The sequence below is a fragment of the Carassius auratus genome, chromosome 5 (genome assembly GCF_003368295.1).
Source record: "Carassius auratus strain Wakin chromosome 5, ASM336829v1, whole genome shotgun sequence".
NCBI lineage: Eukaryota > Metazoa > Chordata > Actinopteri > Cypriniformes > Cyprinidae > Carassius > Carassius auratus.
Genome location: NC_039247.1, coordinates 3055111 through 3077308, shown reverse-complemented (window position 1 = coordinate 3077308; position 22198 = coordinate 3055111). Strand labels below are relative to the sequence as shown.

The following is a 22198-nucleotide window of genomic DNA, read 5'->3' as shown; positions in this document are numbered from 1 at the left end:
GATGTGATGATTAACCACAAGCTGGTTGAAAATAGATTTAAATATGTGACGATTCAAATCAGCTGAGATGCTAAACAAATCGTGATTCATTTAGGGGCAGGAGTTTATATGAATGTGTGTCTGAGGGAAACCTACTGTCTTTAGAATTGATGGTATTTTTTATTTTCATCTTGTCTCTGTATAATCCATATTAAAGTTCATCAGTGCAGCGCTGCTTTGTTTACAGCGGTAACCATGGAAACAGTGTATCACTGCTGTTCAAAAGTGCAGCGCTGCTTTGTTTACAGCGGTAACCACGGAAACAGTGTATCACTGCTGTTCAAAAGTGCAGCGCTGCTTTGTTTACAGCGGTAACCACGGAAACAGTGTATCACTGCTGTTCAAAAGTGCAGCGCAGCTTTGTTTACAGCGGTAACCACGGAAACAGTGTATCACTGCTGTTCAAAAGTGCAGCGCTGCTTTGTTTACAGCGGTAACCACGGAAACAGTGTATCACTGCTGTTCAAAAGTGCAGCGCTGCTTTGTTTACAGCGGTAACCACGGAAACAGTGTATCACTGCTGTTCAAAAGTGCAGCGCGGCTTTGTTTACAGCGGTAACCACGGAAACAGAGTATCACTGCTGTTCAAAAGTGCAGCGCGGCTTTGTTTACAGCGGTAACCACGGAAACAGTGTATCACTGCTGTTCAAAAGTGCAGCGCTGCTTTGTTTACAGCGGTAACCACGGAAACAGTGTATCACTGCTGTTCAAAAGTGCAGCGCTGCTTTGTTTACAGCGGTAACCACGGAAACAGTGTATCACTGCTGTTCAAAAGTGCAGCGCAGCTTTGTTTACAGCGGTAACCACGGAAACAGTGTATCACTGCTGTTCAAAAGTGCAGCGCTGCTTTGTTTACAGCGGTAACCACGGAAACAGTGTATCACTGCTGTTCAAAAGTGCAGCACTGCTTTGTTTACTGCAGTAACCAAGGAAACGCTTTAAGCTCCACCTGCTGGCCGAGAGTGAATCTGCGTCTCGTTCAGCTCGTCTGATGTTTCTGTTCCATGCTGATATTTTTATGTTTAGTTTCACAAAACTGAAGTCAATTCAAGTTCAATTTTCTAAATTATACAATCTAATTTAGATTAAAAACTGCTCATGTTGCATGTACGTAGCATCGTTGTTTGGATCATGATTGAAATGCAGTGTTTGCTTCTAATTTTAAATGGAAAGAGCACAGACAAAGCCTTATTTTGTTTATATGAAGATATTTATTTCATTTGTTTTACTTATTTGATTTGGGTCTTGTTTTAAATTTTCAGTTTAGTTTTGTTATTTACATCTATGTTTTATTTAAATTGTCTTTTTCCAAAGCGACTTAACAGATGAGGACAATAGAAATGATCAAAACCAACAAAAGAGCAATAATATGCAATTTCTATATTAGTATAGTATTATAGGTATATTAGAAGGTCTTAAATATAATTTAGTTTAAATAAAATTTGGTATAGTTTTTACTTTTTTTAAACACGTTTCAGTTTCATTTTTTATATTCACTGATATTGCATGTTGATTATAGTCACAGTTATCGTTTATTGACATTGTCGTCTCGTCTTAGTCATGGGAAAAAGCTTTTTCTAGTCATAGTTTCTTTAATGAGATGAACACTTCTGTCAGTCATTGCTGCTTGTTCAGGAAAGTACCACAGTGAAGAAATTTTTGTTTTCTTTGCGCACAAAAAGTATTCTCGTAGCTTCTTTACATAAAGGTTGATATATTTTAACAATGTTCATACTACCTTTCTGGGCCTTAAAAGGTTTCAGTTGCATTGCTGTCTATGCAGAGTCAGAAAGCTCTCGGATTTCATCAAGAATATTTTTATTTGTGTTCTGAAGATGAGTGGAGCTCTTACGGGTTTGGAAAGACGTGAGGAAGAGTAATTAATGAGCCAATACATTTTTTTTGGGGTGAACTATCACTATACGTTTTTGTCTCCTTTATTATATGCAATATTGTTAAAAGACGAGAATCACAATATTACAAATTTGTTTTAAGTGTTTGGCAATCTGACAAAAATATAAGACAGTGACAAGCATTGCACATGGCATGATCAAGCTAAAAAATGTAGATGAAACTATTGATTTAAATGTAAATATAAATTGTGCAACATTTCAGAATCCGAAATGAAACACGAACTCGAAACCAACAAATCTTCCAGATTTATTGGTTTTTCACATTGAATTCCGCTTGGAATTAAAATATAAGTTGAAATTGTCACGGTAGGAAATCCAGTGTTTCCTCCGTGTCATGTTTTGTTATTGTTTTTGTACTTACGTTGTCTCCATGTGCTCGTTTAGTTGATTGTCACCACCTGGGTGTTGATTGTCTCGCTCCAGCTGATCGTCATCATACCTCTGCTACTTATACTCACCTCGCTCTCTCTCTGTTGTCAGATCCTCTCTTATGTCTCCTCGCACTAACTGGATTACCGTCTTCCGTGTTTGTGTGCTGCTTGGGATTCGTGTTGTCGTCTGCGTGTCAGTGTTCCGGTCTGTTCCTGGTTCCAACCATTGACCACCTTCACCTGCACCGCTGACTTCACCTTCCCGTTCTTCTCACGCCACCGTAGACCTTCCTTGCCATTGCCAACACCCTGGACACTCTTTTCAATAAACAACATCTGATTGCCTGCAATTGCTTCCTCCTCATTTATCTGTCGTTACAGTAGGATCTGACCATCATGGAAGCAGCAGGCGATCGCTCCCCATCTCATCTGGAGGAATTTCTGCAACGAGCTGTGGGTCGTATGGATCGCCAAGACAAGGCGATAGATGAGATGGGTCGAGCCTTCCAAGCAATGGTGACGAAGGTGTCCGAGCTCGTTCTCCAGACGCAACAACAACAACAATCGTCACCCGCTGCGCCTCCCACGCCACCCACACCGCCGATCGTCTCCGGGGGGATTTCCCAGCCCGAACCACGCCTCCCCATCCCGGAGAAATATGCGGGTGAGCCAGATTCCTGTCGATCATTTCTGTCTCATTGTTCTCTGCACTTCGCCCTGCAGCCCCGCACGTTCTACACCGAGGAAATGAAAGTGGCATTCGTCTTATCTCTACTTACGGGAAGGGCTGCCCTCTGGAGGACGGCGGTGTGGGAGAACCAAGACAGCTGCTGTGCCTCGTTCCACGCACTTTCGGAGGAGATGAGACGGGTCTTCGACCGCTCCGCCGCCGGGAGGGAAGCGGCTTGGCTTCTCACGGACCTACGTCAGGGGGAAAGGTCCGTTTCCGATTATTCTATTGAGTTCCGCACCCTGGCGGCGGAGTGTAAGTGGAACGAGGAGGCGCAGTGGGATCATTTCCTGCATGGGTTGGCTGACCGCATCCAACAGGAGATCCGCGCCGTCGAGCTCCCCCCCCTCTCTCAACAGTCTGATCGACCTAACCATCAGAGTGGAGAATCGACTCGAGCAAGCCACCAGACGGAGGGGGAGAGCAGCTCTCGCTAACAGACCGGAGGCTCATTATCAGCGCTCAGATGTTGCGGTCAGCCCACCGGGAGATCTTGAACCCATGCAGGTAGGGCGAGCTCGGCTCTCCCGGGAGGAGAGGATCAGGCGGAGATCCCTGGGACTATGTTTATACTGCGGCAGTCAAGAACATCACATCCAGCGTTGTCCGGTAAAAGACCAAGCCCGATAGTAAGACGGAGGCTACTATCGGGTGGGATCTCTGCCAGAAAGACCTCTTCTACATCGACACTCCTTCCGGTGAGTCTACGGTGGTCCACCCACGCACTCGAGCATCACGCCTTGTTGGATTCTGGGGCAGAGGGTAATTTCATGGACTTCCAGTTCGCTAGTAAGCTTAACATTCCTCTCACCTCCCTCAAACACCCCATTGCACCCTTTGCTCTCAATGGACACAGACTACCAGTCATCACCCAGACCACCTTACCTGTTTCCCTCACCACATCTGGCAATCATACTGAGAAGATATCATTCTACATTACGGACTCACCTTCATCCCCCATCGTTCTCGGTCACACCTGGCTTCAGAGACACAACCCCAGCATCAATTGGCGCCTTGGATCTGTGGTTAGCTGGAGCGAGGAATGTCACTTGTCTTGTCTTTTGTCTGCTGGTGTTAATGTTTCTGAGTCTGTGTTTCAGGGGGAAGCAGTGGATTTGGCTAGCGTGCCCGCAGAGTACCACGACCTGAAGGAGGTGTTCAGTAAGTCTCGTGCTGATTCTCTTCCTCCTCATCGTCCCTATGACTGTGCGATAGAGTTATTGCCAGGTACTTCTCCGCCTAAGGGCAAGTTATATTCTTTGTCTGTTCCTGAGACGGCGGCCATGGAGAAATATATATCCAGTTCTCTAGCAACGGGGTTTATCCGCCCTTCCTCTTCTCCAGCGGGGGCGGGGTTCTTTTTTGTGGGAAAGAAGGACGGATCCTTGCGACCTTGTATTGACTACCGAGGGCTGAACAACATAACGGTAAAGAATACCTATCCTTTGCCGCTTATGTCTTCAGCTTTTGAGAGGTTGCAGGGAGCGTCCGTTTTCACTAAATTGGACTTACGTAATGCTTATCATTTGGTCCGCATCAGGGAGGGGGATGAGTGGAAGACTGCCTTTAACACCCCTAGAGGCCATTTTGAGTACTGCGTTATGCCGTTCGGGCTAACCAACTCGCCGGCAGTCTTTCAAGCACTCGTTAATGACGTGTTGCGAGACATGGTTGATCTGTTCATATATGTTTACCTGGATGACATATTGATCTTTTCTTCGTCTCTCCAGGAACACGTGCAACACGTACGACGAGTGCTTCTGCGGTTGCTAGAGAATGGATTGTTTGTCAAGGCGGAGAAATGCGTTTTTCATGCACAGTCTGTTTCTTTTCTAGGACACATCATTTCGACTGAGGGTGTTCGTATGGATCCTGAGAAGGTTAAGGCTGTGGTAGATTGGCCATCCCCAGAGTCTCGCAAGGCCCTGCAGAGATTTCTGGGGTTCGCCAATTTTTACCGGCGTTTCATTCGCAATTTCAGCCAACTAGCCGCTCCTCTGACCGCCTTGACCTCCCCTAGTTTGACGTTCAGGTGGTCAGACGCAGCTGAGGCTGCGTTTGCCAAACTGAAAAGCTGCTTTGTTTCAGCTCCCATTCTCGTCACCCCTGATCGCTCACGTCAATTCATAGTGGAGGTCGACGCGTCAGAGGTGGGGGTAGGAGCAGTGTTATCCCAACGCGCATCCTCAGACGGAAAGGTGCATCCGTGCGCGTATTATTCTCACCGTTTATCTCCTGCAGAAGTTAATTATGACATTGGCAATCGAGAGTTGTTGGCAGTCAAACTTGCACTGGAGGAATGGCGTCACTGGCTTGAGGGGTCGGGTGTACCTTTCATTGTATGGACGGACCATAAGAATCTCGAATACATTAGAACCGCCAAAAGACTTAACTCCAGGCAGGCTCGGTGGCATTGTTTTTCGGTCGTTTCGATTTTACACTTTCTTACCGGCCGGGTTCCAAAAACATCAAACCCGATGCTTTATCCCGTCTTTTTGAGCGTTCCGATCGTTCTGCTACTCCCGAGCCCATTTTACCGGGGACCATCATTATCTCCGCGCTCAGATGGGAGGTCGAATCGAAGGTGTTGACCGCCTTAGAAGGGGTAACGCCCCCGGCTCGTTGCCCACCGAACCGATTGTTTGTGCCGGAGAGGTTACGGTCAGACGTTCTCCAGTGGGGTCATTGTTCCAGTGTTGCTTGTCACCCAGGGGTTAGTAGAACTAGATTTCTAGTCAAGCAACGATTTTGGTGGCCTGGTATGGCTCGTGACGTCCACGATTTCGTCTTGGCTTGTTCAGTTTGCGCTATTGGTAAGACTTCCAATCGTCCTCCAGATGGGTTACTCTTACCGCTGTCTGTCCCTTCAAGACCCTGGTCCCACATTTCGCTAGATTTTATCACCGCCCTCCCGCCCTCTAAAGGCAATACGGTGATTTTAACCGTAGTGGACCGGTTCTCGAAGGCGACTCATTTTATTCCCTTGCCCAAATTACCTTCAGCCAAGGAAACAGCGGTAGCTGTCATTGACCACGTCTTCCGCATACATGGCCTCCCGACAGACGTGGTTTCTGACAGGGGTCCCCAATTTGTGTCCAAATTTTGGCGAGAATTTTGTAAATTGTTAGGAGCGACTGTTAGTCTTTCTTCCGGGTTCCATCCCCAGAGCAATGGTCAAACCGAACGAGCCAATCAGGATGTCGAGAGGGTTTTGCGATGTTTGGCTTCCAGTAATCCTTCGTCCTGGTGTCAGCAACTCTCAGTTGTGGAGTACGCACACAATTCTCTGCCAGTGTCATCTACGGGCATGTCTCCATTTAAGTGTAGTTTAGGGTACCAACCACCTAATTTTGTCAGTACGGAATCCGAGGTTTCGGTCCCCTCCGCACACGCATTAGTCCAGAGGTGCCACCGCACCTGGACCAGAGCTCGCAGAGCTCTGCTCCAGGCTAGGTCGCGCACCAAGGCTAAGGCCGATCGCCACCGGTCGAAGCCTCCCCGTTACGTCGTCGGTCAAAGAGTGTGGCTTTCTACCCAGAATATTCCTATGCGGTCCGTTTCTAACAAACTTGCTCCCAAATTTATTGGCCCGTTTTCTATTACCAAGATTATTAATCCGGTTACCGTGCGTCTTAGCCTTCCTCCGGCGTACAGGAGGATTCATCCCGTGTTCCACGTCTCCAAAATTAAATCGGTGATTTCTTCCCGTCTTAATCCGCCTGCTCCGGTTCCCCCCCCGCCTCGTCTCGTTAATGGGGAAACCACCTATTTGGTTAATCGTATTCTGGACTCTAGACGGAGGGGACGCGGTTTTCAGTACTTGGTGGATTGGGAAGGTTACGGTCCGGAGGAGAGGAGTTGGGTTCCTGCTCGGGACATATTGGATCACCACCTTATAGATGATTACAATCTACAGGTAAAGCAGGCTGGGAACGTCAGGTGACGTCCTAGGGGAGAGGGTACTGTCACGGTAGGAAATCCAGTGTTTCCTCCGTGTCATGTTTTGTTATTGTTTTTGTACTTACGTTGTCTCCATGTGCTCGTTTAGTTGATTGTCACCACCTGGGTGTTGATTGTCTCGCTCCAGCTGATCGTCATCATACCTCTGCTACTTATACTCACCTCGCTCTCTCTCTGTTGTCAGATCCTCTCTTATGTCTCCTCGCACTAACTGGATTACCGTCTTCCGTGTTTGTGTGCTGCTTGGGATTCGTGTTGTCGTCTGCGTGTCAGTGTTCCGGTCTGTTCCTGGTTCCAACCATTGACCACCTTCACCTGCACCGCTGACTTCACCTTCCCGTTCTTCTCACGCCACCGTAGACCTTCCTTGCCATTGCCAACACCCTGGACACTCTTTTCAATAAACAACATCTGATTGCCTGCAATTGCTTCCTCCTCATTTATCTGTCGTTACAGTAATAATGTAAGCTGATGGTTTCAGGGAAAGCCTAAACCTAAATTGGTTAAAACAATACCAAGTAGTCCTGTTTGTTATCATTAAAAAAATATGAGCAAATCTATGGAAGAAATAAATGCCATTTTTGGGTGTCAGTAGCTTGGGTTACATGTAGTTTTAGGTCATGTTAGACCAAATATGTGTTCATCCAGAGGATACTTAATCACTTGTTATTGTAGATCTGCAAACTGCAGTCTGGGGAAGCATTTAGCTTGTAACAAATGTTCAATCTGAGCTTCTCTGCTGCATCGTTCAGCTTATAAATCAAGTGTTTTAGATGCAATGAGCGACGGAGGAATAGAAGGGCCTGCAATTTAGCCAAGCAAAAACAATCTGAGAAACGCCACCCAGGAGATGCACCAATGATTCTCAGGAGGCTTCAGAAATGAGCTTATTGAAGGAGAAATCTAATTCACTCCTTTTACTGGAAAACAAGACGTCGAACACTCGGAAATCTGAGAGATCACGTGTGTAGATCTCAGCATGTGCTGGTGTCTTTCTCAGGAAAGCTCAGGAGGAGATGATCTCGGAGCTGCGGCAGCAGAAGTTTTACCTGGAGTCTCAGGCGGGGAAACTGGAAGCACAGAATGCCAAACTGGAGGAACATATGGAGAAGATGAGCCAGCAGGAGCAGAGCAGGAAGAGCCGACTCCTGGAGCTGGAGAGCAGACTCAGACAGGTGACCCTCCAACACAAGACCAATCATGATCAGTTGAGAGATTAATAATAAATAAGTCATCTCTCCAGTGATCTATGGTTTATTAGGATCTGATAATATTTGGCTGAGATGCAACTATTTGAAAATCTGGAATCTGAGGGTGCAAAAAAATCTAAATATTGAGAAAATCTTCTTTAAAGTTGTTCTGATGCAATGCATATTACTAATTAAAAATTAAGTTTTGATATATTTACGATAGGAAATTTACTAAATATCTTCAAGGAACATGATCTTTACTTAATATCCTACTGATTTTTGGCATAAAAGAAAAATGTATAATTTTAACCCTTACAATGTTTTTTTTTTTTTTTGGCTATTGCTATAAACATACCCCAGAAACTCAAGACTTCGGCGTCACAAGGTTTTATATAATTGTGTCTACTCTGATTAATTGTTGCAATATAAACTTTTACACAGTGGCTGTAATAAAACTTGTTTTCGTTAGATTTATTTAAACATACATTGATGGCTACTGCGATCCTCGTTAAAAAGTGTCAACATTTATATATTTGTATTTGAATTGTATACACAATTTCCATCCTTTTGAATGACACATTTTTACATTTCACACGTTACAAGGCAGTTGTGCTGCAAATAATGTTTAGTGAAGATTTGTTCATGCATCAAACTGAAAACAGCGCAGACTAAAAGATCTCACTTCGTTGAAATCAATTACAAATTGCCAAATATTGGCGCATCACTAGCATCGACTGTGAGGATTACTGTTTAATGTGTGATTGTTAGAAGATGCAATCCTAGAAGACTTACAAACATGCTATTAACTAAATTTTGTGTTATACTCGAAAGCGTTTTGTGTTGTGAAAGACATAAGAGTATGGTATTGAAGTTGTTAAAGCAGAGGTGTGTGTGTGTGTTTGAGATGGGTCTGGAGCACGAGGAGCAGAAGCTGGAGATCAAGCGTCAGGTGACGGAGCTCACGCTGTCACTGCAGGAGAGAGAGTCTCAGATCAGCAGCCTGCAGGCGGCGAGACACGCGCTCGAGAGTCAGCTACAGCAGGCCAAGACCGAGCTGGAGGAGACCACAGCCGAAGCTGAGGAGGAGATCACAGCGCTGAGAGTGAGACACACACCAGACACACACACACACACACACACCTGGAGCTGAAACACACCGCCTGAGATTTCACTCATTTAACATCTCATGTGCATGTTCATGGTTCATGAGCACGTAAGGGATATTATTCTAAAATAAAAACACATACACACACACACATATATTAATAAATGCGATTAATTGCATGCAAAATAAAGTTTTTGTTTACATAATATATGAGTCTGTGCTGTCTGTATTTATGTATATATATATATAAATACACACACGTGCATGTATATATTTAAGAAAAAGGTAATGTTTATATATTAAATATATTTATTTACAATATAAAGTATATGAATGTGAATTTAAACATTAATATATTGGGGGGGGTGGAGGGGTGCAAGGCACAAGGAACCTTTTTGGAGTAAGATATTGTCCGCACAATTTTGACTTTTATTTGTGCGCACACAATAAAAAACAGAACATTTGTGCTTTTGTAAATTTTTTTGTAAAACTTGCTTATATATATATACATATACATATATATATATTTTATGAAAACAAACTGTTATTTTTATTTTAGGCCTATTACTTACATAGGCTATGTTTTCTTGAAATCCTACCATTTTTTAATCAATTCCTTAAAGCGTCCCATTTTTTCATGAATTAAGAATTCGTTCAATTTATTAATTTGATCCCTCAATTAAATTAAATAGGTTAACTGACCATCGATAGCTTTAATCGATTGCATCTCTTATCGACATTTAATCGATCATCGATTAAATGTTGACATCCCTAATATATGTATATGTGTGTGTCTGTGTATATATATATATATATATATATGATAATAAAAACACCAACATTTCCGAAACCAAGTGAAATGAAAATGGAATTTTTTTTTTTTTGCATCAAAATCAATATTTTCATATATTTTTAATTAAACAAAAATGGAGACACACACCAAAATGATAAACTTTAACTAAAATTAAAATGTAAAAAAAAAAAGAAGAAAAAAAAACTAAAATATGAATACTATAAAACTCTAATAGCACATCAGTTATCCTAAAATAATACTGGGTTTCAAATAAAATAAAACTAATTCTTGTATAAATATATATACATTGTATAAAAGTTACACAATATTATATTTATTATGAATTATACCTTATTTATATATTTAAAAAAGTAAATGTAATATTTTTATGGTTTAAAGCTGCGGTAGGGAACTTTTGACGCTCTAGCGGTTAATAAACAGAACTGCTTGCGTCTTGCGGAAGAACATCGTAGCCGGAACTACTTCTCTCTGTTTATGTCTATGAAGAATCACAAAGGTACTGGGTTACTCCGCCGCGGTACCCCCGAAGCAATCTAAAATAGTCCGAATATAAACACTTATTATAGGTGCACCCTAGTGATTCAGGACAAGCTAAAAACACGGTTTGGAAAATGGATTCATGGTGTACTCGCTTATTATATAAATTTTTCTACATTTTGAACACAAACAAAGTTACGGACCGCAGCTCTGATTGGTTGATTTTTACCGGGAGCGGATTACTTTCTGCAAATGTCAATAGGACACTGGGAGGAGCCAGAGGAGCTTGATTTTTTCACAGATTATCTGTCTCATATTCTACTGTCAGGAAATAATGACAGGTTTAACAAATATGTAAAAAATATATTTTTACAAAAGTTCCCTACTGCACCTTTAATGAATTATTAGCTTTTCATTAACTCACGACTGCACTAGCTCCAGTTTGAGAAGCGATGGCATAAATAGAGTTTTAACATTTATACTACAGTAAATATATTATTGTGAGGGACTACTGAGCGAGATTTACATGTGGGAGCGATGAATAAAATGAAAAAACATCCTGTTTAATAGTTTTGGAGCAGATATCTCTGTATGATACACATTCACCTCGTGTGTGTCCTCCTCCTGCAGGCCCACAGAGATGAGATCCAGCGCAAGTTTGACGCACTGAGGGACAGCTGCTCGGTAAGTGTGTGCTTATCTACACCACGATTTCCCACAATGCCCTGCGCTGCTCTGGAGGGTTGAATATGATGGTTCAGGCTTCAGAATTGAGCAGAAACCGTCCAGATCACTGACCCCAGATCAGGACAGACCTCTCCATCTGCAGTCTTCTCTGTCTCATGGGCTTGCGGTTTTAATTTAATTAAAAGAAGTCTAAATCTATTTACCATATGTTTTTAACCATGTCTTTTTCTAAGTCATCATAGTGAATCGGAATCTCTAAAACTGAATTTTGATGTCATGTAAAAATTAACTATACATTTTACAATCGAAAATATATTTGTTTCATTTAAAAAATTTATTCATTTTTCCATAGAAGTGACAAATGTGAAAAAGGCACACATTCTGCATTCTGACGCTTGTCGTCTTGAATCGATCATCCATATTAATATTTACAGACTGAGTGCTCTTGGCACTGTTGCTTTCTGTATAATTTTAAGTTTTAGTTACATTTATAGTTGCATCAATTATATATACATATATATAATACATTTAAATTTTATTTTAAATATGCATTATATATTTGCATGCATATTTAAATATTTACTGTAATATTTAATATAAATATTTATAAATATATAAATATAAATATTTATTAAATATTTAAACATACATGTTATTATTATTGTTTTTTATTAGATATAATTGTATATGTATTTAATTTAAATATATATATATATATATATATATATATATATATATATAAAGATAAATTATTATATTTGTATCTATAATATTCAAATATACACTATATATTTTGTATGCATATTTAAATATATACTGTAATATTTACATATACATATTACTATTATTATTTTTATTAAATGTTTCTTTCTCTCTCTCTCTCTCTCTCTCTCTCTCTATATATATATATATATATATATATAAATAGATATATATTAGTTTATATATATATATGTATAATTGTATATATATATATATATATATATATATATATTTATATTTGTATGTGTAATATTTAAATATATACTGTAATTTATAAATGTTTGTTTTTCTTTTATTATTTTTTTTATTACAGAAATGTGTGTGTATATATATATAAATATATGTATTTATAAATCTTGAAAAAAAAAGTATATACAGTTTAGAAATAACTAATGAAAAGTGCCTCTCGAGTTTAATTGTCTAAAGTCTTATAAGACATAACACTGTTTAGAATCGATTGAATTAGGTGTATACATCTCAGTCTCTATTGTGGTTGAAATCTTGTCAAACTGTTGTTTACGGAGCTGGTGGTCTCTGCAGATAGAGAGGAGGAGTGCTGAATGAGGAGTGGTTGTGTGTTTGATGCAGGTGATCACAGATCTGGAGGAGCAGCTGACGCAGCTGACCCAGGAGAACGCCGAGCTGAACCAGCAGAACTTCTATCTGTCCAAGCAGCTGGACGAGCTGACGCTGGAGAGCGAGGAGCGACTGCAGCTCAGTCAGGACGTGGACCGTCTGCGCAGAGAGGTGGCCGACCGAGAGATGCTCCTCAACAACCAGAAACAGGTGCGCAAACACGTCTGCTCTTCATCTGGACACTCAAACCTCTTCAGATGAACCCAGAGCCTTTACCCTCACAGCTCTTCAACAGTGGAGCTGCATCTGTTTCTGCTTGCTTTTAGTTCGTCTCTGTTCACTTCCCATTCAACACAGTTCAAAGCAGTTAAATAGGGTCCTGTGAAATCCCTTTTTCTTTCTTTTTTCAAATTCCGATTGTTTTTAATTCCATTTATGGTGTGCATTATTAAAGTTTAATTTAACCACTAAAACAGTGTCCAAAATTAAATAAATAAATAAAAATAAATAAATTAAAAAAACAAACAAAAAAAAAACATTTTGATTTAGTGGTTAAATTAAAGTTAAAAAAAAAATCATGTTTTGAAATAGTGAAACTTGTACAATTTAATAGCTAGTTATTAAAAGTTACAAATATATATATATATATTGGGGACCTATGAAATGCCCCCCCCACCTTCCCCAAATTCCATTTAATTGTTTTAAAAAGCTTGTCTTGAAATCGTGAAACTTGTACGTTTTAGCATCATGCTATAAAAAAGAGTTTTGTTAGTCAATCAATCAATCACCTTTATTTATATAGCACTTTAAACAAAATACATTGCGCCAAAGCACTGAACAACATTCATTTGGAAAACAGTGTCTCAATAATGCAAAATGATAGTTAAAGACAGTTCATCATTGAATACAGTGATGTCATCTCTGTTCAGTTGAAATAGTGTCTGTTTTAATTTGCAATCAAGTCAATGATATCGCTGTAGATGAAGTGACCCCAACTAAGCAAGCCAGAGGCGACAGCGGCAAGGAACCGAAACTCCATCGGTGACAGAATGGAGAAAAAAACCTTGGGAGAAACCAGGCTCAGTTGGGGTCAGTTCTCCTCTGACCAGACGAAACCAGTCGTTCAATTCCAGGCTGCAGCAAAGTCAGATTGTGCAGAAGAATCATCTGTTTCCTGTGGTCTTGTCCTGGTGCTCCTCTGAGACAAGGTCTTTACAGGGGATCTGTATCTGGGCTCTAGTTGTCCTGGTCTCCGCTGTCTTTCAGGGCAGTAGAGATCCTTTCTAGGTGCTGATCCACCATCTGGTCTGGATACGTACTGGATCCGGGTGACTGCAGTGACCCTCTGATCTGGACACAGACTGGATCTGGTGGCTACGGTGACCTCGGAACAAGAGAGAAACAGACAAATATTAGCGTAGATGCCATTCTTCTAATGATGTAGAAAGTACGGCGTTATGTGAAGTGTTCCGGTGCCAGTTTACCTAATTAATGCAGCCTAAAAATCCTTTAACGGATTTGGATATTAAAAGCATATTAGTATGTTATGTGTATGCCAGGTTAAAGAGATGGGTCTTTAATCTAGATTTAAACTGCAAGAGTGTGTCTGCCTCCCGAACAATGTTATGTAGGTTATTCCAGAGTTTAGGCGCCAAATAGGAAAAGGATCTGCCGCCCGCAGTTGATTTTGATATTCTAGGTATTATCAAATTGCCTGAGTTTTGAGAACGTAGCGGACGTAGAGGAGTATAATGTAAAAGGAGCTCATTCAAATACTGAGGTGCTAAACCATTCAGGGCTTTATAAGTAATAAGCAATATTTTAAAATCTATACGATGTTTGATAGGGAGCCAGTGCAGTGTGGACAGGACCGGGCTAATATGGTCATACTTCCTGGTTCTAGTAAGAACTCTTGCTGCTGCATTTTGGACTAGCTGTAGTTTGTTTACCAAGCGTGCAGAACAACCACCCAATAAAGCATTACAGTAGTCTAACCTTGAAGTCATAAATGCATGGATTAACATTTCTGCATTTGACATTGAGAGCATAGGCCGTAATTTAGATATATTTTTGAGATGGAAAAATGCAGTTTTACAAATGTTAGTGTGTATAAATGATAAAAAGCAATGGTGAAACGCTCATAAAGTGACTGTGGTGTTGTGTTTGCAGAACATCGAGACTCTGAAGACCACGTGCAGCATGCTGGAGGAGCAGGTGGAGGAGCTGGAGAGTCTGAACGATGAGCTGCTGGAGAAGGAGAGACAGTGGGAGAACTGGAGATCTGCTCTGGAGGACGAGAAGAGCCAGGCGGAGCGCAGGTCCAGAGACATGCAGAGACTGCTGGACAACGAGAAGCAGAACAGGTGCACACACACACACACACACACAGGAGGGCACTTCTCTACTTCCTGAACGCTTACGAGATAGATGTGTAGGTGCATGTGTTCTCATCCGCTGTGTTCCTCAGGTTGCGAGCGGACCAGCGCAGCTCAGAGTCTCGTCAGGCGGTGGAGCTGGCCGTCCGTGAACACAAGGCTGAGATCGTGGCTCTGCAGCAGGCGCTGAAAGAGCAGAGACGGAAAGCTGAGAGTCTGTCTGATACTGTGAGTGACTCCGGACTCCGTCTGCAATATCAATAATCATGCTACAGCTGATGATGTGGTGCTGTGTTCAGCTCAGTGACCTGGAGAAGAAGCACGCCGTGCTGGAGATGAACGCGAGGAGCCTTCAGCAGAAGCTGGAGACGGAGAGAGAACTCAAACAGAGACTCATGGAAGAGGTGAAGAACACACTTGTGTGTCTGTGTGGAGAACAGCTGGAGACTAATTACTCTCTAATAAACATATATGCAAACATTAATTTATTTATGCATTTATTTGACTTTAATTGTTCGCAAGTTATAATTGCAATCTAATGTAATGTAACATTACATATTATAATGTAATAAAATATATTAGAAAATAAAATCTGAAAATTGCAACAAATAGTATTAAAAGCATGCACGTATATCACATGCATTATATATGCAAAAAAATATAAATATGAATTTATTTATTTTGGCATGGACTTTAAATATTCTCACATGATAATTACAGACACTATATACTGTATATAAAGAGCAAAAATTATATTAAAAATGTCAGCTAATATAAGAGTGACAACAGAGCTGTCTTTGACACCGTGAGGGGTTTCTGTTATCACACAAGACTGTGTGTGTGTGTGTGTGTGTGTGTGTCAGCAAGGGAAGCTGCAGCAGCAGATGGACCTGCAGAAGACACACATCTTCAGACTGACACAGGGACTACAGGACGCACTGGACCAGACCGACCTGCTGAAGACTGAGAGAACCGACCTCGAGTACCAGCTGGAGAACATACAGGTGTCACCACACACACACACACATTTACACACACACACACTCACTTACACACACACACACACACACACACACACACACACACACACACACATTTACACTCACACACACTCATTCACTCACTTACACACACACACACACACACACACACTCATTTACTTACACTCACACACACTCAATCACTCACTTACACACACACACAAACACAAACACACTCACACACACATACACACACACACACACACACACTCACTTACACACACACACACACACACACACACACAAACACACTCACACACACACACATTTACACTCACACACACTCATTCACTCACTTACACACACACACAAACAAAAACACACTCACACACACACAGACACACACACACACACACACACACACACACACACACATTTACACTCACACACACTCATTCACTCACTTACACACACACACAAACACACACACACACACACACAAACACAAACACACTCACACACACACACAAACACACTCACACACACACACACACACTCACACACAGACACACACACTCACACACACACACACACACACACACACACAGACACACACACTCACGCACACACACACACACACACACACACACACTCACTTACACTCACACACACTCATTCACTCACTTACACACACACACACACACACACACACACATACACACACACACACACACACACACACACACTCATTTACTTACACTCACACACACTCATTCACTCACTTACACACACACACACACACACACACTCATTCTCTCACTTACACACACACACACACACACACACACACACACACACACACACACACACACACACACACACTCATTTACTTACACTCACACGCACTCATTCACTCACTTACGCACACACACACACACTCATTCACTCACTTACGCACACACACACACACTCATTCACTCACTTACGCACACACACACACACTCATTCACTCACTTACGCACACACACACACACTCATTCACTCACTTACGCACACACACACAGGTGGTCTCGCTGACCACCTCAAGAGACCATGTCACTATTCAAATTGTCACAATATGTTTCAGAATCATAAACCAATGTAACGTTACAGTTTTCAGGATAAGTATAAAAAAGCCCAAATGCAGAAATAATGATCATTTCCAAACAGGTTTCCTGAACACTCCTCCTCCTGTCTTTAATCAGTCAAAAGATAGCCCCGCCCCCAAACTCACATGATTGGTCGAATCAGAAGTAGGGCTGCTTGATTTAAAGCAAGAAATCATAAACAGTTAATATTTTAGTCACGATTATTTAACACTGTTAGGAGTGGGCAATTTGACCAAAAGCCTATAGAAGTCATATCTTGGAGTTATTATTAGTGTCAATGAGCAGCCTGCGTCTCAAACTCATCTGTGTCTTCCTGATCTTCCTCCTAATCTCTTCTCAGGCCGTCTACTCACACGAGAAAGTGAAGATGGAGGGAACCATCTCACAGCAGACCAAACTCATCGACTTCCTGCAGGCCAAGATGGACCAGCCCACCAAGAAGAAGAAGGTGAGAGAGAGAGAGAGAGAGAGAGAGAGAGAAGGATGCTAAACACCTCCCACAGTCCTGTAAAACTGGGATATATCAGGAAAACAGGATGGAAATCTCTGTAGTCCAAATACAGAACCAGGAAAAACTGTCATTAATAAATGAGAACCAATAATAACGTCTCGGTTACGTATTGTAACCCTCGTTCCCTGAAGGAGGGAATGGAGAAGCAATGCCGGTGACCGACGAATATGGGATATTGCTTCGATAGACCAATCTACTTCAAGTGTAAACTAAACAAGCCAATGCCAATGCACATTGGCATGCAGTTATTGCATCCAGCTGCCGCTGATCACTGCGTGAGTATAAGAGGGCAGCAGGTGCAATGCATACCAGCTTTTCGCTTCGGAGCCGAGCCGGAGACCCGGCAGCTCAGCGGTGGTACAGCAACCATGGCGACGGGACGTGGCATCTCCGTTCCCTCCTTCAGGGAATGAGGGTTACCATATGTAACTGAGACGTTCCCTTTCAGTTGGTCACTCTCGACGCCACGTCGGTGACCCAGGAATATGGGATCCCTATCAAAGCGCCATGGGTGCTGCCCCTTACAGTGCCCTGTGCGAGCCGCCTTCGCCCCTATTAGGTGTAGGCCGGGGCTCGGAACAATTAGCTCCACTCACCGTTGTCAAAGCACTACCTCACTGGGTGAGATTGGATAACACTGGGAAAACGTACCCGGTCCGCTTGGAGCCGGGATGCTGCGGAAGCCCCATCCTTCCTGAAGGAGGTCTCGGAGGCAAATACACATATAGCATCCATTTAGGAGTATAAGGAGTGATTTGAGGTGATTAAAACCCTCTTGGGAAGGGAGAAGTCTGCCGGGGAAACACGGGCTATAAGGCTATACCGTGGACTATACACATATGAGTACCGCTTAGGTCTCAATATGGAACCCACCCTTCCATGGTTCTCACGGATTCATCATGAAGGCCTGGCGCCGGACGTTCCCCCGCGTCCAGGTTTAGGCTTAGGGTGATGGAGGATCTCAACAGGGTCTACAGTGCGGACACTCTGGAGTGGTTTAAGCAAGCCGACATTAACCGGGGCCTCTCAGTGCCACTACCCGTTTGAGGTGAGGATGCAACGCCCACGAGGATGCAACACTTCTAGTTGAGTGAGCTCGTAACGTGAACGGGCAGGGCGCATCCTGAACCGCTTCCAGAAACGCACAGGTGAAACGGCATCCTTATAAGGACGATCCGTCGTCTTTATAAAGGCGCACCCGTGAAGCTCTTTTAGAGAAATTTGCTCTTTAGAAAATGCTCTTTTAGCGCTGAGGCGCACAGGGGAATTGGCCGCTTGCAACACGACAGGGGTAGTGCAACCTGAAGTGTGCAATCCACTCGACACATTCTGTGATTCACACAGAAACAGATGATTGAAATAGTAATAATGTAAAAAAAAAAACTGTTTGTATAAAGTAAATGCAGCCTCGTGGAAACTTCTTTCCAAATATTAAAATAATAAACAATAAATAAATATTGTCTGTGAGATTTCTATCAAAAAGTTATTTTTGTTTTTAAATTTCAGATTTATTTTTTGGGGGAGAAACATTTATTTTAATTCTATTCTCATTTTTTATTTAACTTAAACCTGGTTTTCCCATGAAAACAGTGTTTAAAAAATTAACACATATAAAGAAATTAGCCATTTAATATATAAACTATCAAACTGAAACACTTAATAAAAAAATATGATATTTGAGCACCCTTGAGCACAAAACCTGTCTATTGTCAATTTTCGAAATTGAGATTTATAGATCATCTGAAAGCTGATTAAATCATCTTTTCATTGATGTGTGGTTTGTTAGGAGGACAATACTTGAAAATCATCTTTAAAGTTGTTTAAAATGAATTCTTAGCAATGCATATTTCTTATCAAAAATGAAGTTTTTATATATATTTACGTTAGGACATTTACAAAATGTCTTCATGGAACATGATCCTTATTTAATACTTAATGTGTGTGTGTGTCTCTGTGTGTGTGTATGTGTGTGTGTGTCTCTGTGTGTGTGTGTGTGTGTCTGTCTGTCTGTGTGTGTGTGTGTGTGTGTCTCTGTGTGTGTGTGTGTGTGTGTCTGTCTGTCTGTGTGTGTGTGTGTGTTTGTCTCTCTGTGTGTGTCTCTGTGTGTGTGTGTGTTTGTCTCTGTGTGTGTGTGTGTGTGTGTGTGTGTGTCTGTGTGTGTGTGTGTGGTCTGTGTGTCTGTCTCTGTGTGTCTGTGTGTGTGTCTGTCTCTGTGTGTCTGTCTGTCTCTGTGTGTCTGTGTGTGTGTGTGTGTGTCTGTCTGTCTCTGTGTGTGTGTGTGTCTGTCTGTCTGTCTCTGTGTGTCTGTGTGTGTGTCTGTGTGTGTGTCTGTCTCTGTGTGTGTGTGTGTCTGTCTGTCTCTGTGTGTGTGTGTGTCTGTCTGTCTGTTTCTGTGTGTGTGTGTGTCTGTCTGTCTCTCTGTGTGTGTGTGTGTGTGTCTGTCTGTCTGTCTCTGTGTGTGTGTGTGTGTGTGTCTGTCTCTCTGTGTGTGTGTGTGTGTGTGTGTGTGTGTGTCTGTCTGTCTCTGTGTGTGTGTGTGTGTGTCTCTCTGTGTGTGTGTGTTCAGGGTATATTCGGGCGGCGGCGTGAGGAGGTGGGTGTCACTGCTAACAGTGCTGCATTGGTCTCGTCTCAGTCCTCTGTTCCTCTGCCGTACGGAGACATGAAAGCGGCGCTGGAGAAGGAGCGCGGTCGCTGCTCAGAGCTGGAGGAGGCGCTGCAGAAGATGAGGATCGAGCTGCGCTCCTTACGAGACGAGGGTGAGTCTTCAGTGCGCCTCATCTCCTCGTGTGACCCTCACACTGTAGCTGAGGCTCTTCTCTGTCTCTCAGCGGCTCATTTTAAAGCGCAGGAGCACATGGCTCCGTCCACGCCGGCCTCGGTCCGTCAGAAGATCCACATGTCGGCCATCGTGAAGTCTCCGGAGCGCCAGCCCAATCCCAGCAGCCTCCTGAACCCGTCCAGCTCGGCCCGCCGCAAGGAGAGCTCCACGCCGGAGGGTCAGTCCTCACACACACACACACACACACACACCGTCACTGAGACTGACCTGACAATACACACTTGTCAGATCATTTCTTGATTATATCAGACTGGAGAGTGCTATTCATTCTGCTGATCTTACTGTGAACAAATGAACCCATGCACAACAGAATCAAGATCATATTCCACTCCTAAAAAAAAAAAAAAAAAATATATATATATATATATATATATATATATATATATATATATATATATATACATTAAAATTATTTTCATATTTTTAGGACCATCAACAGTCTTTGCATTGTGACATTTTCATGAATATTAAACATATTTAATCTAAATTCTCATTAGTGTTATTCAGTAATGGTAATGTTTAATTAAGATATATATACATACATGTTTAAATGCATGTATAGAAACAATTTTAAGAATTAAAGAATTAACATAAAAATGATATATATGTATATCCAAGTTAATTAATTTACATATTAAATAAAAATCTTGTGTGTAATTGTTAAATCATTTTTCCGCCTTTATTTAGATTCTAATGTGAAAAATCATTGTATTACTCAAATGAATGCATTGCAATAGAATTAACTCACGAGCGAGTTAAATATATATTTTGTGTGCATAATGCTGGAATGCAAACAAAAATGAAATTAAACTTAATAAATAGGGTTAATGTAGATTTTATTTAGACTGTACATATATATTTATTCTTCTTTCTTGTGGTTTTGGGGTGAAATGAAAGTGTTTCTGAGGTCGTGTGAATGCAGTCTGACAGATGAATGAATGAAAAGAAATATCTGAGTGGTGTTTTCTCTCTCTCTCTGCTTCTGTCTCATGTTTCTGTCGATGTCGTCTTGATCTCTTGCTTGCTTTCTGCGTCCGGCTCCATCAAATCTGAGAGCTGTTCCTCTGCTGCTCTTTCAGAGAAGAGGAGGGTGACGTTTGAAAGTAAGTGTCTCTCTCTCTCCGTCTCTGTTTCTGTCTCTCTCTCTCTCTCTCTCTCTCTCTCCGTCTCTGTTTCTGTCGCTCTGAGATCAGCATGTGGTTCAGGGCTGTGCGCTGATGGAGAGGAAACACACTACAGTCTTGTGGGCCGTTCACACAGAACACATTTCGACACAGACAGTGGGAATCACTTCTAACTTGAGCTCTGTGTTTTTAAAACCTGTCATTTAGGTTTTAAAAACTCTCTCTCGTCTCACAGCTGAGTTTCTGCTCTCCTCTCATCTCAGACCTGCATGTGATGGCTCAGAGCTGGACTGTGATGAGTTTTGTTGTGGGCTGATTTGTCTTTGAGGATGATGACTAACCAGCTCTCTCTCTGTCTGTAGAGTACGGGCGGCGCGTGAAGGAGCGAACGCATCACAACATCCCGCATCGCTTCACCGTGGGACTGAACATGAGAGCGGCCAAGTGTGCCGTCTGCCTGGACACGGTTCACTTCGGCCGACAGGCTGCCACCTGTCTGGGTACACACACACACACACACACACACACACACACACACACACACACACACACACACACATACACCACCTTTCAAAAGTCTGGAGTTGGTAAGAT

The 22198-nt window shown here is 42.1% G+C and overlaps 1 protein-coding gene across 1 annotated transcript in view; it reads left to right on the top strand.

Moving 5' to 3' along the window:
* LOC113070868 (citron Rho-interacting kinase-like) overlaps positions 1-22198 on the top strand; it is a 45163-nt gene that overhangs the window by 11081 nt on the left and 11884 nt on the right. Inside the window, exons 12-23 of the mRNA XM_026244262.1 lie at positions 8014-8188; positions 9108-9305; positions 11230-11283; positions 12637-12834; positions 14794-14987; positions 15092-15227; positions 15299-15403; positions 15863-16003; positions 17468-17575; positions 20205-20397; positions 20470-20637; positions 21967-22104. Of these exons, the coding sequence (XP_026100047.1) occupies positions 8014-8188; positions 9108-9305; positions 11230-11283; positions 12637-12834; positions 14794-14987; positions 15092-15227; positions 15299-15403; positions 15863-16003; positions 17468-17575; positions 20205-20397; positions 20470-20637; positions 21967-22104 (1808 nt within the window). The remainder of the gene's footprint in view (positions 1-8013; positions 8189-9107; positions 9306-11229; positions 11284-12636; positions 12835-14793; positions 14988-15091; positions 15228-15298; positions 15404-15862; positions 16004-17467; positions 17576-20204; positions 20398-20469; positions 20638-21966; positions 22105-22198) is intronic.